General features: G+C 44.0%; 1 protein-coding gene across 1 annotated transcript; it reads left to right on the top strand.

Moving 5' to 3' along the window:
- Positions 1-1,480: 1,480 nt before the first annotated feature.
- On the top strand, positions 1,481-18,256 carry LOC146045161 (forkhead box protein A4-like). Its single transcript, XM_083163862.1, has 2 exons — positions 1,481-1,558; positions 16,671-18,256. The coding sequence occupies exons 1-2, from the start codon at positions 1,523-1,525 to the stop codon at positions 17,802-17,804; spliced, it is 1,170 nt and encodes a 389-aa protein (XP_083019988.1). The 5' UTR covers positions 1,481-1,522; the 3' UTR covers positions 17,805-18,256.
- Positions 18,257-18,535: the final 279 nt, after the last annotated feature.

The raw sequence follows: 18,535 nt of genomic DNA, 5'->3' as shown, positions 1-18,535 counted from the left end.
ATCGGGTCGGATCGGGACATCGCATCGCATCGCATGCGACCATCGGATGCGATGCGATGCGATGACCCGATTTTTCCATAGGAATCAATGTTAAAATGGACTGAGTCCATTTTAACATGGAATTCAATGGGAAAAAGGGTCCTTTTCATACCCCTACTATCCAAGTGGGCATGGAGTTGGATATAAACCTGTGGCGAGCGTAGCGAGCCACCGAGCCCGAAGCGTGGCGAGCGTAGCGAGCCCCGCGAGGGGACACGGAATACCGTCCCCTCGCGGGGCTCGCTTCGCTCGCCACGCTTCGGGCTCGGTGGCTCGCTACGCTCGCCACAGGTTTATATCCAACTCCATGCCCACTTGGATAGTAGGGGTATGAAAAGGACCCCTTTTTCCATAGGAATCATTTTAACATTGATTCCTATGGAAAAATCGGGTCATCGCATCCGATGGTCGCATGCGATGCGATGCGATGCGATATCGCATCGCATCGCATCTGATTGTATGCCTTAACTTAAGGCATACAATCAAAAAATCGGACGCCCGGATAACTCACAAGTACCGAACTCTCCTATCAGTCCAGCTCAGATGACAAACTAATGCGGCTGCACACACATAAGGTCAGCCCTGCCTCCCAGAGGAATGGGTCAGGTTCCTCAGGCAGTGGAGACCATCCCTTTGCTAAGTCATATGACTAAAATGGCTGTGCAATGGCCAAGGGGAAAACTCATTGCTTGTCTGGGCAGCAGTGGGCCCCTTAGACCCCAGGGGCCCTGGTGCAAGGCACCTGCTGCACCAATAGTTCCACCTCTGTATTGGGGTCTATTCATGAAGCAGTGAAAAGAGTGGAGGTAAGCCAGATAAGTATTTTGCCCATAGCAACCAAGCAGCTCCTAAAGTATGTATAATTATATAGATTACAGTTGATAAATGTTACCACAAAGCTGATTGGCTGCCATGGGCAATCTCTCCACTGGCTCTCTATTCCACTCTTTCCACTGATTCATGAATAGACCCCGTCACATGCATCATTAAAGGTACTAGTTTCTCCTCCCTGGGGTAAATTTACTAAGAAGTTTAAAATCTCCCTGGCAGACTGAAGCAAAAATGATGTCCTGGGGATTTGACAAAAACTACCCTATATACTGTATACAGTATCTGGGGTGCCGGATGACTGCCCAACTGGGGTGGGGGGGGGTTGCGGTCCGTATACCCAGGGCCGTTTCTAGAGGCGGACAAGCCGTGCAGCAGCCCCGGGCGCCGCACGGCTTGTCCGCCTCTGAAACAGCCAGGGCGCCCGGCAGTCTCCCCCCCCCAACACCCCGTAGCCGCCATAGCCGCCGCCGCTGTCTCCCCGGCCGGCCCGACTACACGCTGGAGAGGGGAGGGGAACGCATCATGCGTCTCTCCGTCCCCTCGCTCAAGTCACTGGGCTGCCGCTGTCAGCCAATCAGAGCCCGGGCGCGAGATATGAATGGCTGACGGCTCAGCTCAGGTACACACACTGAAGGGGAAGGAGAGAGGCAGGATGCGCTCCCCTCCCCTCGGAAGCAGCATAGACAAAGTGAGTTTGGCACTGTCGGGGCATATATTTGTAGCACTGTGGGGGCATATGTGTAGCACTGTGGGGGCATATATTTGTGGCACTGTGGGGGCATATGTGTAGCACTGTGGGGGCATATATTTGTGGCACTGTGGGGGCATATGTGTAGCACTGTGGGGGCATATATTTGTGGCACTGTGGGGGCATATATTTGTGGCACTGTGGGGGCATATGTGTAGCACTGTGGGGGCATATATTTGTGGCACTGTGGGGGCATATATTTGTGGCACTGTGGGGGCATATATTTCTGTCTCTGGGGGCATATGTGTGGCACTGTGGGGGCATATATTTCTGTCACAGGGCATATGTGTGGCACTGTGGGGGCATATTTTTCTGTCACTGGGGGCATATGTGTGGCACTGTGGGGGCATATATTTCTGTCACTGGGGGCATATATTTGTGGCACTGTGGGGGCATATATTTGTGGCACTGTGGGGGCATATGTGTAGCACTGTGGGGGCATATATTTGTGTCACTGTTGGGGCATATGTGTAGCACTGTGGGGGCATATATTTGTGTCACTGTGGGGGCATATGTGTGGCACTGTGGGGGCATATCTGGCACTGTGGGGGCATATTAGTAAACGGCATCAGTTGTGCGGCAGCGGCACATGGGGCATAATGTGTATTACGATGTGGGGAGTATTGTGTAATTGCCATCACAGTGTGGGGTCTAATGGGCATCTTGGTGTGCGGTGTAATGTGTTATTGTCATCACGGTGTGCGGCGTAATATGTAATCGTCATCACAGTGTATGGCGTAATGTGTAATTGGCATCACGGATAAATAGTGTATAATGATTTAAGTAGCCTGTCATTGTTTGGCCTTGATCTGTGAGGCGTACTAGGTCACTGTGTGGCCTTCAGCCCACCAACTTAAGTGCGGGAGGACAATAACAATTCCTGCAGCAACCAATGTCTGGTCATGCAGGTTGCAAAAGTGTGATATAAGGTAATTGTTTTCCTGCTAGACCACGCCTCACATTAAGCCACACCCCTTTTAAAATTATGCCACACCCCCTATTATCCCATGTTATGTATTGGGGGGGGGGGGCATTTTTTTTTCTTCGCCCTAGGAGCTAAATTGTCTAGAAACGGCCCAGCGTATACCGATGAGGGATTCCGGACTGACAGTGATCCATCAGGGGGATCACAACTGACAGGGGCTATTCTTCCTTGTGGGGGTTCCCATAGAGGGAGAATAGAACCTGTGGCAAACGAAGCGAGCCACCAAGCCTGCAGTGCAGTCATAAGCGCATCAAACCCGCAAAGGGGCTTCTTTGTGCTCGTCCCCTGTCAGGACACTGGCAGTTGCTATTCCGATACTGTCCGTCGGGATCCATCCTGTCGCCCCTTCATACCACACCCCAGTATCTGGCCATGCAGATAAGATTGTTGTACGAAGGGAGGATCTACACAAATAGTGTTGACCCCAGAAGCGCTTGTAAATGAGTGGCCTAATCAATTGGAGCAGCTGCTTAGGAGGGGAGGGTCAGTCCCTGCAAAAAGGAAACAAAAAATACAGAAAAAAGCGGCGCTCAAATTTAAAAATGAGTGAATAAATTTGTAAAATTTTAATTATTTATTCTCAACCATTTAAATAATGCATATTTTGTTATTATTCACAAAAATAAGCACATAAAAGGAAAAGCACACTTATTTGACAAAAAATACATATTAAATTAGTTGTTTTAAAAAAAATGTGATGACCAGATCTCACATGTGTACGGAGGTCCCCTGATTGGGGGTTTGGAGGAACAATGGTCCTGCACTGTCCACACACTGTATTATTCCCGCAAGGTGGATGGAGTCCAACAGTCGGCAGTTATATTCCTGTGGGCCCAAACGAGGGAGTGGCTGTTGTTGGTAGCCTACCTTCAACCTCGTGGCCAGGGGTGTCCAATTTTGTAGGAATGAGCCCAAGACTTCCAAAATTAAGGGAAAGGTGGTCAGAGTAATTAGCAGGTAGGTCCTCCAATGAACTTCCAAGATCTGGCACCAGGCAACAACAACGCGTTTCACCGGACCAACGCCAGCTTTGTCAACAACATTTTTTCATATGTATTTTTTGTCAAATCATTGTGCTTTTCCTTTTATGTGCTTATTTTTGTGAATTACACATGTGTTTTTTATATGCATGACAAAATATGCATTATTTAAACGGTTGAGAATAAATAATTCAAATTTAACAAATTGATTCACTCATTTTAAAATTTGAGCGCTGCTTTTTTCTGTGTTTTATGCAGAAGAAGATAAATCATATGAGGAAATGTATATAATAAGGAGGTAGTTAAGACTGATAATTCTCTCAAATGCTATTTATTGATATTTTAGTGGGAAAATTATTATTATTATTATTATTATTATTATTATTATTATTATTATTATTATTATTATTATTTTAACAAAACATATTATTTATGTACAATATTAAACTTGCAATTTTAAGTCATTTTTAGTTGGTATTAAAAAATCTTTGACAAGACAAAATTACTATGCAATTAAATAATACATGTTGCTGCATACGGGATACGGTCGCTTGGTCGACACTATAAAGATCAGCATACATTAGGTCGACCACTAAAGGTCAACAGTGCTTAGCTTGACATATGAAATAAGTTGACATGGCTAAGGTTGACAGTGTCGGAAGGTCGAAGCAAGAATTAGGTCAACAATGGGAAGGTAGACAGTCAAATGGTTGATGTGAGTCTTCACTTTTTCTGAGTCGACTAGTGCCGACAGGCACTATTTATTGATATTTTAGTGGGAAAATTATTATTATTATTATTATTTTAACAAAACATATTATTTATGTACAATATTAAACTTGCAATTTTAAGTAATTTTTAGTTGGTATTAAAAAATCTTTGACAAGACAAAATTACTATTTTATGATGTGCCCTTGTTTATAATGCAATTAAATAATACATGTTGCTGCATACGGGATACGGTCGCATGGCCGACACTATAAAGATCAGCATACATTAGGTCGACCACTAAAGGTCAACAGTGCTTAGCTTGACACATGAATTAAGTTGACATGGCTAAGGTTGACAGTGTCGGAAGGTCGAAGCATGCGGTTTGCTTATAATTATATGCTTATAATTATAAAATAGTAATTTTGTCTTGTCAAAGATTTTTTAATACCAACTAAAAATGACTTAAAATTGCAAGTTTAATATTGTCCATAAATAATATGTTTTGTTAAAATAATAATAATAATAATAATAATTTTCCCACTAAAATAAATAAATAAAAAAATTTCATCCACTAGGGCATGTAGAATAGAATTGAATAGTTTGCCGAGTGCAACAAGGCACTGAAGCATGGCAAGCGTAGCAAACCATGCGTGGGGCCACAGTACACTGATACGGTGTCCATGTTGACTTACGGCAAAATTTGGAACAAAAAATTTGAAAAAATCATGTTGACATTTTGACTGTCGATGTTCCCATCGTTGACCTAATGCTTGTGTCGACTTTCCGACCCTGTTTACCGCATGTTGACATGCTTCATGTGTCGATATAAGCCCTGTCAACCTTTAGTGGTCGACCTAATGTATGTTGACCTTCATTAAGTCGACCCTTTGACCCATACCTGCTGCCATAGGCGAATCTAAGGGGTGGTCCGGGGGTGCACCGGACCACCCATTAAACCGCCGGTCGCCCCCTTGCCATCATGAAGCCCCCTTGCCATCGAGCATGAAGCCTTTGGCATTAAGCAAGAACCCCCTAGCAATGAGCATGTAGGTAAGCAGCACTTATGTGTCAAATATGTAATGGGCATTACGGTTTGTTATATAGTATGTAATGGGCATCATGATGTGTGGCACAATGTGTAATGGGCATTATGGTGTGTGGCCTTATGTGTAATTGACATTACGGCGTGTGGCTTTATTTGTAATGGGTATTACGGAGTTTGCTAAAATGTGCAATGGGCATTATGGTGTGTGGTCTAAGGTGTAATACCACACCCCTTTTTGTTATGACACGCCCCCTTTCCACGAGGCCACGCCCCATTTTCGCAGCACGGCTTCGCTGCGCAAAGGTCCGTCCTGCTTCATTATTTGGATCTGGGACCACCCATTGCCATATTTCTAGATTCGCCTATGACTGCCGCTTAAATAATCATGTATTGTGAGTCCTCACCTTCTGATTGACTAGGTAGCACTAGGTAACAGACTGTGTTCTCAGCTATCTAACCTGTTACAATTGCCTCATTGTCTTGATAAGCTTAACAGGTTGAATTGGTAGCTGGTTAGAAAACCTTTTGCTTAGTACATTTGGGGATCTATACTTCTGTAGAAGATATGAACATTGCTTTGATGTTTTATTGTGTAAATTCTGGATTTCTGTGGATGTGTTTGTTTGGGGACATTCCCAAGTCCCACCTGGGGCCAGAAGTGTCCTGCAGCAGGGGAGGGGCAGTTCTGAGTCCCCCTGTCACCCATGAATACATACTGTGTGCATGCACACAGCGTCTATTCCTGCATCCAGAGGGGCATGGCCAGAAGCTCACAGAGCCACTAGCCATGCCCCCACAGTGGCAAAAACAGGGCATGGCCGAGTGGGTATAGGCCATGCCTACTTGCCACTAGACCACACCCTTCAAATTTCCAGGGCCTGCAGTGTCCCTCTTCTAGTTTGGCTAATGCTGGGAGGTATGCCCAAACACATAGGAACCAATCCCACTTATCTCTACTTGAAAATGACACACAAAGGCACTGGCAGCTTGTCAAATGAGATGATACCATACAGGGGCATATCAAGTGAGAAGGAGGTCTGTGTGCAGTCTCTGTCCAGAGTTCCCTCCTCTCTAGCTATATGTGCTGGACTGAACACTAATAAACTCTGATAACATACCTCCCAACCTTGGCCGAGCTGGAGGAGGGATGTAGTTGCTGCGCGCCGAAAATGGGGGGTGGCCTAATTTCAGGGGCGTGGCCTATACTCGCTGCTCTCCCGCAAGGTCACGCCCCCATTTTGCCGCTATGGAGGCATGACCCAGAGGCTCTGTGAGCCTCTAGCCATGCCCCCAGCCCCCTGGCTGCGGGAATAGACGCTGTACGCATGCGCACAGCGTTTATTCCCCGCTGCTTAGCAGCCGACAGGGGGGACTCCCAACAGCCCCCCCTCACCGCGGGACACTGCCGGCCGCGGGAGGGACAGCGGGACAGGCCCTGATAATCTGGACTGTCCCGCTGAAATCGGGACTGTTGAGAGGTATGTGATAATGTTCTACTGCAAATGCACAGAAGTTGATTTCTCCACTGTGCATGTGTGAAAAGCTGGGAAAATAGTTGCCTCAATATTTTTCTACTGATTTTTCAGTGCTGCGGTGTGTGCACTCATGAACACATGGGCCTTTGCCCTATGCATTTCCTGCACTTATTATAGATACGCCACTAGTACCATATAACCCTCGTATTGGAAATATAACAGTGTATAAATATAAAGCAACTATAAAAATGTAGACCACCAAAAGTAGAGCAGCAAGAACTGAATACCAAAACATACAGGTGATTTGAAAATCATGTTCTTAGCTGCTAGTATTGCCTTCTACTACACAGTAATGCTATGGGGAAGTTAACAACACGTGGAGTGAGATAAAGTACCAAACAACTGTAATTTTCATTGGCTATGCCTGAGAAATTAGAGGAGATTTCATGGCACTAGTCTGTTCAAACTTCAAAAAGTGGAGAATGATAAACAGCCAGCCAATCAGCTCCTACCTGTAAGGAAGAGAGGTGAGATGGAGAGGGTGAATGAGAAAGCCAGGGGGCAAGAGGGGAAGCAATGGTGGTTGAGGAGAGAGGGAGAAGATAAAGAGCAAGGGATTTTAGAGGCATCAATTTGTCTCTTCTTATTCCCCCTCCCCCCCCAGAACAAATATATGTCTGATAGTGGCAGATCTTCCACTCACCAGCAGCCAGTGCCGTGTCTCCACTCCTGTGTGGCTCCAGGCCTCCTGATGCCAAGTCGGGTCTCCTGATGTGGCGCTGTGTCTGCTGATATGGTGCCGAGTCTCCTGGTGCACCAGCGCTCTCTGATGCAGAGCTAGGTCTCCCGATGTTGTGTATCCTGCTGCAGCACTGGCGCTCTCTGATGCGGAGCTGGAAGGGTGTCTTGTGTGCGCAGCCTGTCTCATGTGCGCCGGGTCTCCTGGGGGGTTAGCAGGCTCTGATGCGGTGCTGGTTATCATTTGTGAGCAGCCTGTTGGTTCTCCTGTACGCACCGCAAGCAGTGGAGTGTCACTTGTTTGGCACCCCCGCTGAAGGAGGACTACAGACACTGCCTGCGCTACACTATTAGAAAAAAATATATAGAAAAAAAGGGTGCAGGGGACTGCTGGTCTTTGGGGCCCCCCAAGCCCCCGGGCCCCATAGCAATTGCTCCCCCAAGCCCCCTCTAGTTACGCCACTGCTACTGCGCATAACTCAAGAGCTGTCCTTTGCCATAATTATCGCATATGTTAGAGCATACACGATAATTATGTCTGCGGTAGCAGGTGATGTGCGGCAGACGGGGGGCGCGGATATTAGAGCAACCCGCCCTGGGTTTGAAAAATGACAGGTAGGAGCTGATTGGCTGGCTGTTTATCACTCTCAACTTTATCACTTTTTGAATCTTGAAACATCTGGCCCTGTATCCAGGGCCGAACTGGGACCAGAAATCATCCCTGGCATTTTTGAGCACACAGGCCCACCAGTAGTAGGTGAAAAGGGTATGTGGCCTCACAGAAAGGAGGCGTGGCATCACAAAATGGAGTATTACACATTATGGAACACACCGTAATGCCCATTACACCTTGTGGCACACACCGTTATACCCATTACAGAATATGACACAATCCTTATGCCCATTACAGAATATGACACAATCCTTATGCCCATTACACATTGTGGCACACACTGTAATGCCCATTACACATTGTGGCACACACACCAACACCGTAATGCCCAGCACAGAATATGACACACACCATATGCCCCCAATAGTGCCAGGTATGCCCCCACTGATGCCAGATATGCCCCCAATAGTGCCAGGTATGCCCCCAATAGTGCCAGGTATGCCACCAATAGTGCCAGGTATAGAAACATAGAAACATATCTATGTCCCCAAAAGTGCCAGCACTCACCCTTGTTGCTCTGAGAATCTGATGTCCCCATCTGCTGTGACTGCTGCCTGCTACCCTTCTTCCGAGGACAGGTGAGCAGGACAGCACATCGTCACACAGCACAGCGTCTCTACTTCCCTGTGACTGAGCCATCAGCAATTCAAAGCTCGCGGGCTGGCTCCTGATTGGCTGCCACGAGCTCTCAAAAACAGGAATACACACTGAGGTGCAGGAGAGACACGTGATGCGCTCTCCTCTCCTCGGAGCTAGTGGTGGCGGCGAGCAATGGAGGGAGGGAGGCAGGGACGGGCAGGCGAGATGGACTAACGAATGGACAGGTGGATGGGCGGGCAGCTGCAGTGGCGGCGGCCACTATGATGGACTGGGAGGGTGGCATCGGGGCGGACACAACTTTTACTGCATTATACTGCAGCACAATATCGTCCCACAGGTCCACCGGCCCTTCTGGCATTTACCAGAAGTGCCAGATGGCCAGTCCGGCCCTGCTTGTATGTTTCTCCAAGTTTTTAGAAATCTCCTGATATTTGGACTTTTAAAATTCAAGTATTTGTTTATATTATATGAAATAATAAAAAAAATGTCCATGCATGGGCTGATATTTCTGTTATCGGCATATCTGTAGGTGGCCAAATTGAGCAAGATCTGGCCACTTCATTTATTTCATTTATAATGACCTTATGCCATACTTTATGATAGGGACTGCCACATGCAAGTTGAGCACATATAGGGGTACATTTCCGAAGAGCTTCAAAAAAATTAAGAGTTGATGTTGCCCATAGCAACCAACATGATTATGTCTATCATTTCTCTATTGTATCCTAGAAAATTATAGACAGAATCTGATTGGTTGCTATGGGAAACATCATCTATTTTCATTTTTAGAAGCTTTAGTTAATATACCCCATATAGCCTACTTTGTATGTTTGTTTGCTTATGTCTACAAAGCTGCAAATTTTTAGGTAAAAGAACTGCTAAGCATCGCAAGTAGAGCTTCCACCCAGAAAAGAATATAGATGCCCACCAGAGCCATCGTAAACTGCTCAAAAGTGCTGCTACTCCATACTTAGCCTAGTTTCTATCTCTCCATTCATGGAGAAGCCCGCCGTTCTTGCCGGCCGAAGCGAAGTTCCTGAGCTGACTCCACCCCTAACCAGACCATATAACTCAACTAATTGCTGCCAACTCTGCATCCCTATTGGATGCAGAGTTGGCAGGAAAGATGTCTCATTGCATCCAACCCACTGTCAGTCACCTGAAATTTGGGTTCTTTTCCTGTGATTGATTGCTGCAATCACAGGAAAAGAACCCAACTTGCAGGTAAATCGTTTAGTGTATGGGGGTCTTTAAACACATATGGTGCACAATATAAATTGTTGCACTCAATTAGATGAAGTCTATGAATACACAACCTAGTTGGAGACTTTTTATATCAACAAGGAATACTTACAGTTTTGGCTTTGGAGAACGTTTTCTAGTACATCTAGTACATGTTATTCAGAAATGCTGGCCATGGAAACAACAAGGTTCTATACTTTATGTAAGGGAACTTACAGTATATATATATATATATATATATATATATATATATATATATATATATATATATATATATAAAAACACACAGTGTAATAGCGTGTGCTGTCCCAAATACAAGCAGGGGGTAGCAGCGGCACTCAGGACTTATCCAATAGTAAAAACGACTCGTAGCCTCTCAAAGTAACATTGACGTTTCAGCCCCTCCGGGCTTTTATCAAAACAGCTTACAGCTTATATATAATACATTTGCTTCTTTGGTTGTTTTTTACATGTTTTATCTCAGTTTTACCAATTACCCATAGGACATACTGCTTTCAGATCGCAAATGCAGGGTCGCATCTGGACTTTTAACCGGTTTGGTCTTGGTTCGACCCTGCATGTACGGTCTGTTCACACTGCAAACATTGAACCAGCAATATTGCCAGTTCGCTGATGTCATCAGGTGCGCGGCAGAGCATCGGCACGCCATCAGGAGCGGAGAGGAGGCATCGCTTAGAGCTGGCGCTGCTCCAAGCTCTTCCTCCTCCTTAGTGTGGATGGGAAATGGGTCGATTGACCTGTTTAACCCGTTCACACTGCACAGTAACACGGCAAGGAACCGGTAAGAACTCTGCTTTCTTACTCATTCTTATTGCCATGTTGGTACCCATTTACAGCACCCGATAACCCCTTTAACAACGCACTAATTACCGGGTCGTGCTGGCAAGAAACCGGCTTGTACCTGGTAATTAGTTGCGATGTGAAAGGGGTACTAGAGTCTCCAACTTACCGGGTACTTCAGATTAAAATCATTATTTGTTCCTAGATATTAGTGCTGGATTTACACATCTACATCTCATTGCAATATCATTATTCACACATTTACATTTTCTTAAGGCCCCCATACATTAGGCCGACTTGTCCTTAGGACAAGTCGGACCCAATTCTCCTGTGAGCCGCCCGGCAGCTCCCCGGGAGGCTCACATACAATTTGGCACTTGATGAGCCAGTTTTTACATGTGATAAATCGCTTGCGATTTATCACATGTAAAACAAATGGGGAGCTGCAGGGCGGTGAGGAGCAGTGGGGGCGGGCGGCGGCAGTAGTGGGGGCGGGCGGCGGCAGTAGTGGGGGCGGGCGGCGGCGAGTGATGCTGACCTGGCCGGGCAGCTGTGATCACAAATAGCAGCGCTGCCGCTGCGGGACGGGACGGGACGCACAGTGGCGGCTATTAGATTTTCAAAATACCTGTCAAATGACCGGCCGTTCTGTGATTGGCTGAGAGAGCTCTCAGCCAATCACAGAACGGCCGGTCATTTGACAGGGATTTTAAAAATCTAATAGCCGCCACTGTGCGTCCCATCCCGTCCCGCAGCGGCAGCGCTGCTATTTGTGATCACAGCTGCCCAGCCAGGTCAGTGTGTCTGCCCGCCGTGCTCCCCCGCCCCCCGGTGTCTGCATGCATATGCCTGACAGGTGGGCAGGCATATGCATAGCATACAGGGAGGTCGGATGATCTTATGTGCTGACCGTCCGACCTCCCTGATCCGGTCCGATGCGCACGGGACCGCGCATCGGATCGGATCATACATCACACACCTGCGATTTTGGGGCGATTTCATCCGGTTATCGGCCCAAAGTGCCGAAATCGGATGAAATCGTCCCAAAATCGAATAGTGTATCTTGTTTTAAAACAAGACTATAAGATTGAGCAGATTTAACAAGTTATATTGTTATTATCACTTGTTACAAATGCTAAATGGTGCTCCAGCAAATCAGCTCCTGTCATTTTTAAAACACATGGCAGTTAGAAGCTGATGTACACCATGCATTCATGTATCATAACGAGCGATAACAAGAATATCGCTTGTTGGTAAATCTGCCCTATTGGTGACCCCTGGAAAACGATGGGCATGCCCATGGAAATCTGGGCAGGACGATATGTGCCGGGGATGCCCTGTCTGCATCCCAGCACATGCAAATAAAAAACAGTTTCTCAAGCCCATGAGAAATCATTCGATGGTTGGCGACCATCAAATGATTTCTCCTGCAGCGGACACATGTGAAGGTATGTGTCATTGGTACACATCCCTTGCATGGTTGCGAGGGGAAATGGCAGCTGGGGCAGATTTTTCTTAGCAGAGCGGGCTCTCTGGCACGATGTTTGCAGCTTACCGAGTCAACCAGAATCAACCCCACTATGCCAGTTGTATTGGTTCCCTTCCCACTGCACTGCACTGAGTGTAAACAGATAGAATGAGCCTTGAGACTGGAGAGGCAGAAAGGGACACTTTTATGTAGGCCATATTCAGTAAGGACGTTCTCCCAGAAGGGTCTTTTTCAGATTACACATTATGCACAGATAAGCATCTTAGGAGGTATATCTTTTGCACCTTCTATTGGAATTGTAGTTAAGCAATCACATATGCTTTGCAGATCTGAAATTTACAGATATGAAATTTTTTCATCTAATATGGATGCTACAGCCCCATTGTATCAAGACTAGCTGCCCTGCATAGGTGCCGATTCTGTGGGTGCTCAAGGGCCCGTGCACCCACAGGAAGTAATCAGCACCCACATGTCCGTAACTCTGCCGGGCCACTGTATTTGCTTGTTGAGCCTTTCAACATGCTGAGCACCCACCAGCAAAAACATAAATCGGCACCTCTGCTGCTCTGTATAAATGCGTAGTTTTTTAATGCTGGACCAGTACACTGGCCCTAATTCAGATCGGATTGCAGTACAAATGTGTTTGGAAAATGGGCAAAACCATGTGCACTGCAGGTGGGGCAGATGTAACTTGTGCAGAGAGAGTTAGATTTGGGTGAGTTATTTTGTTTCTGTGCAGGGAAAACACTGGCTGCAGATTTAGATTTCAGTTTCAACACACCCCACCCAAATTTAACTCTCTCTGCACATGTTACAACTGCCCCACCTGCAGTGCACATGGTTTTGCCCATTTTCCCAAAAAATTGTACTGTGATCAAATCTGAATAAGGCCCACTGTTCGTAGAGGCTCATTTGTATGGATGTGTATAGGACTAGGCTTCATTCTTTAGCACTTTCACTTCATGGTGGTCAGGTGAAGTTTCTATTAAATGGTGATTCCCACCATATAGATGTTCTCAATTTCAGACAGGAAGAACTTGACAATACATTTCTAGCATGAAAATGCCACCCTGGTCCTAGATGTTTGTGGCTGAAGAACTACTTGATCCTATTAGCATTTTGACGAGACAGACTTGTGATTTGAAAAAGAGAAAGATAGGAGGTGTGTGTGAAAGAAAGGAGTCAGGGGGTACTATGGATTTCCTTTGTCCCAAAGTGATTTAGCTCTGCAGGTAGTCAGCGGAGAGGTCACTGAGAGATTGAGGAAATGGGGCGGACACAATTAGTGGGGCAGGACTATTTAAATGACCTGTGGGGTCAGCCTTTAAATGTCTCAAGGGACTGTTTTATAAGGACAAATTTCTGGATTCACCAGTAGAAGGATCATCAGTAACATAACCTGTGGATTGGTGAATATCTTAAGATCTGCGGCGTGGGGGACTTTAATTCAACAGAGCTGCCTTCAGACCATGCTTAATAGAGTCAAGTTGGAAATAAAAGACTCAATGGATTGGGATTCCTTGTACACAGATAATGAGGTAATTATCTTGTCTGCACAATTCTCCATAGAAAGTAGATACATATTTTTCACATATGGAATATTTTTGGAAATACATGGCAGCTTTCACAATGAGACCTTATATAATCATGGCATGTACATTTTATCACACTTTCTCGCAGAAAATCTATGGGTATATATCATTTTTTGAAGTACAGTATGTAGTGTTACCTTGATTCAGCTCTAAATACCTTATCTGTCTTTTGGTTAGTTACATACTAGTTTTTAAGTTGTTACTTTGTATTCAGTTATTTATTGGAGCTTTTGCTAATTAAATACCCCACACCCTTATTACTTAAAAGTTGCACAATGCTAGGCGCTAAAGAACTAGCATGTGCATATAGACTTTACAATTGCATCTGTATATGGGCTGTTCTATACAGATCTATAGACAATTACAGTGTGCTGGTTTTTCCTGTTGTGTTTCTTCAGTGGAGACTAGCACACTTGTGAGCAGTCTGTCTCTGTTCCAGGTCAGGGGAGTACTCTTATTTGAGGGTAGGGGAGTACTCTCATTTGAGGGTAGGGGAGTACTCTCATTTGAGGGTAGAGGAGTACTCTCATTTGAGGTTAGGGGAGTACTCTCATTTGAGGTTAGGGGAGTACTCTCATTTGAGGTTAGGGGAGTACTCTCATTTGAGGTTAAGGGAGTACTCTCAATTGAGGTTAGGGGAGTACTCTCATTTGCAGTTCTTTCAGAATTATATTTCCTAATTTAGTGAGAAAAATGACTGTGTTTATAGTGGTCCTCTTTCACAATTTGTTAGGAGTTGTTATTATATTGGTATTATAAATGTGTATTGATTTGAGATGATGAGTCCATATACTTTTTTATTACAACAGTTAAACACATACATAATATTTAATACATCTAAACATTATAGTTACTGGAAGCTGACCATACACCTACAGATTTATTATCCAATCTGGCTGGTCGGAGAAAAAAATCTGGTAAAATGTGAATGCAAATGACAATTGATAATTTGCTCCCAAACACTGAGAAACAGCAAAAAAGGTAAATCAGACCAATTGATTAAATCCATTAGATTTCACCAATTTGTCTGAATTACCGTTTTGTCAGTTTTTGACATTTCGGAGTAAATGGTCAATTGTAATATGTTACCAGTTTTTTTGTTCCAACCAGCCAGATTGGACAGATAATCTGTATGTGTATTGCCAGCTTTATTAAAAAACATTTTATTAATACAGTAGGTACATAGAACATACACAGTCTCTCCCTTACTCATTTCATACATGTCCTCATTCCGCATTTGATACAATATTGCTCTAAAAGCAGATATAGAGGAGATGCCTTTTAGCTAAAGGATATGCAGGGTTTGCTATAGAATACATTTGCCATTTTAAGACAATTTATGGGAAATACACAAGTCATTGCCATTCATGTCTGGTTGAGTGGTTTAAAAACAGCATTTAGCAAGTAATTAAAGCCTATTGTTTTTCTATTTTCTATGTTTGGAAACTACAAGTTCATTTGGTATGCGTGGGGCACAGATTGAGGGAAAAGGAAATGCTACATTGTTTACAGTGTAATCCTTTTATGTATACCATTGCAGTAAAATGAGTGCCAGTAATATTTTTGCAATGTGAATAAAGGGCCTAATTCACATTTGTAAGTAAAGCAAAAAACTGGTCAAAACCATGTGCATTGCAGGTGGGGCAGATGTAACATGTGCAGAGAGAGTGAGATTTGGGTGGGGTGTGTTAAAACTGAAATCTAAAATTCAGTGTACAAGTAAAACTGTCTGAAGCTGTGTGCACATGGTGCGATTCTGAAAGAAAGTTAGTCAGAATTGCAGAGTACTAAGCCACATTCGATGCATATTTGATTCCGATGCGCCCCCCCCCATTTAGTCAGTATCAAATAGAAACATAGACAGTGCAGGCAAGTCTATCTTAACTATCTCGCTTGTAGAACATATGTTCTCCTAGGTACAAATTGCAATATAGTGTCAATTTATAGCACTTCTAAAGTGCAGTAATTCAAAATCAAATAGTCAAAATTGGATAGTCAAAGTCTGCCATGAGGCAGAATTTAAAAGTGTGTACACACCTTAACATATGTTGGCTACATGCAAAAGCAGACAGCATTTACCCTGTACAGAAAAAAAATATATATTTGCTCCTCTTACTTGACAACATGTTTTGTTCCAGACACTATTTAAAATAAAAACAACAACAACAAAAAAAACAGATTTAGCATAAATCATGTTTTACAGAACAGTTATGAAATACCAAACCACTGGGGCTTTTCTGGATATAAGATGCTTTCACACAAGACACAGAGGATGAAATTTAATAGGATGAGAGATTCAGAAAATGAGAGATTTGTCAAGAAATCTCCAGTTTTTTAAAGCGGCGATCATTTACACTGCAAAATCAAACTGGTTTTGCAGTGTAAATGATTGCCGCTTAAAAAAAACTGGAGACTTCTTACCAAATCTCTCACTTTCTGAATCTCTCATCCTATTCAATTTCACCCAAAATTCCAAGGTGACTGAAATATGAATGCAGGTAGTTTGCATACAGTATATTGATGAAGTGTCTTATGTTCAGAGAATTTGATTCATGAGGCTTTGTTTGGGCTGACAAAGTCTAGTGCTCACCAGAATTGCTTTTGTAATTGTTTTTACTTTTTGCAAGCGAAGAGGTTTGCATAACTTACTGATTATTCATAATGTATGTGATGAAACAGATTCTCATTTTTAACTTCTATTATGCTTTATTATCTCCTTAGGTGTATTCTGGACTACACAACATGAATAATGGCATCCAGACAGCCTCCTATTTGTCTAATGATATATCTACAGTACCTCCAACAATGACCTACATGAATGAACCCATGGCAGGGCCTGGTAACAGCATCCAGAACAACCTAGGCTCTCTTAACTCTCTGGCACATAATATGGGAGGTCCAATGGCATCTACAGCATCTTCATCTGCTTATCCCTTAGGTTATTGTCAAGGAGAATCAGAGTTCCAGAGAGATCCACGATCATATCGGAGGAATTACTCTCATGCTAAGCCTCCTTACTCTTATATCTCGCTTATAACAATGGCCATCCAGCAAGCCCCAAACAAGATGATGACACTAAATGAGATCTACCAGTGGATCATTGACCTCTTCCCTTACTACAGGCAGAATCAGCAACGGTGGCAGAACTCTATTCGTCACTCTTTGTCATTTAATGACTGTTTTGTTAAGGTTCCACGCTCTCCAGAGAAACCAGGAAAAGGCTCCTATTGGACTCTCCACCCAGAATCTGGAAATATGTTTGAAAATGGATGCTATTTGAGAAGGCAGAAGAGGTTCAAATGTGAGAGGTCCAGATCTGGGTCTGGAGACATAGAAAAAAAGTCTGTTAAGGCAAGAGAGGAGATATCAGGGGGTGTGAGGGAATCTCCAGCTGGTTATGATGACAGTTCTTCCTCACAATCTCCTAAAGCTTTGGTGAACAGGGTTGAGAGGGACTCAATGGTGTCTAGCATTTCACAACCAAATGGAGCTTCCCCAGTGGGCATCACTCATACGTCTGAACAAGGAGTGTCTACATCACAGCTCTTATACCCATTAAGTCTCTCTAGTGAGGCGTTCCTTGGCATGGTAGGAGAAGATGCCCAGTTAAAGCATGATCCATTTCCTGGGAGACACCCATTTTCTATAACACAACTGATGTCTTCTGAACAGGCTCAAACCTACTCCAGTAAAATTGATATGTGTCCAGCCACTGATCATCTTGCACACTACCCGAATTATACTACAGACTATCATAATATTACCAGCAAAAATGCAATGGACATGCCTACATCCTCTAATGACACCAGCTACTATGCAAATATGTATTCCAGGCCTATTCTCAGCTCTTTATAAAATGAAGAGTTGTTTTTATACAATCATTTCCGGAATGTCTTATGTAATTCAGTTCCAAAAACGCAGTGATTAATATTCTAATCTAAGACTCAGAATATCACTTAGAGGGTAAAATACAACATAATTATATTCTTAATGGTCATGCAGTAATATCAGCATCTGAAATTAGTCTTTGTTTAACTTCATATCCAATGATTCAAGGACACATCTTTTCATGATTGTAAGCTTTAAGCTTGTTCTAGGATTTGTAGCTTCCAGGAGCTACAAGGCTAAAGGATGCCGTACCTAATGGTATTAATCTGTACCAATTCCTAAAATAAATACCTGTCATCAATAAATTGGTTATTTTACTTTGCCTTAAAATTAGTATTTACAATTCTGGCACAACCCCCTAAAACGTGGGTCTATGGGCCTTATTCTGGTTCACTCCTTCTAGCAAATTCCTTCTTAGATGAACAAAACCATGTGCACTGCAGGGGGCAGATGTAAAATGTACAGAGAGAATTATATTTGGGTGAGTTATTTTGTTTCTGTGCAGGGAAAATACTGACTACTTTATTTTTACACTGCAATATAGATCTCAATTTGAAGTTAAACCCCTCCCAAATCTAATTCTCTCTGCACAAGTAACATCTGCCCCACCTGCAGTGCACATGGTTTTGTCCATCTAAGAAGGAGTTTGCCAGAAGGAGTGAACCAAAATAAGGACCTATGTGCTAAGCCTTTGAGTA

This window comes from Crinia signifera, chromosome 11, assembly GCF_055691185.1.
Source record: "Crinia signifera chromosome 11, ASM5569118v1, whole genome shotgun sequence".
Taxonomy (NCBI): domain Eukaryota; kingdom Metazoa; phylum Chordata; class Amphibia; order Anura; family Myobatrachidae; genus Crinia; species Crinia signifera.
Note: the sequence above shows the minus strand (reverse complement) of the source record. Positions and strands in the feature narration are given on the sequence as shown.

Coding starts and splice junctions, on each gene's coding strand:
- LOC146045161 (XM_083163862.1), top strand. CDS start 1,523: ATGCGCTCCCCTCCCCTCGGAAGCAGCATAGACAAA. Junction 1,559..16,670: donor TCGGAAGCAGCATAGACAAA/GTGAGTTTGGCA, acceptor TTATCTCCTTAG/GTGTATTCTGGACTACACAA.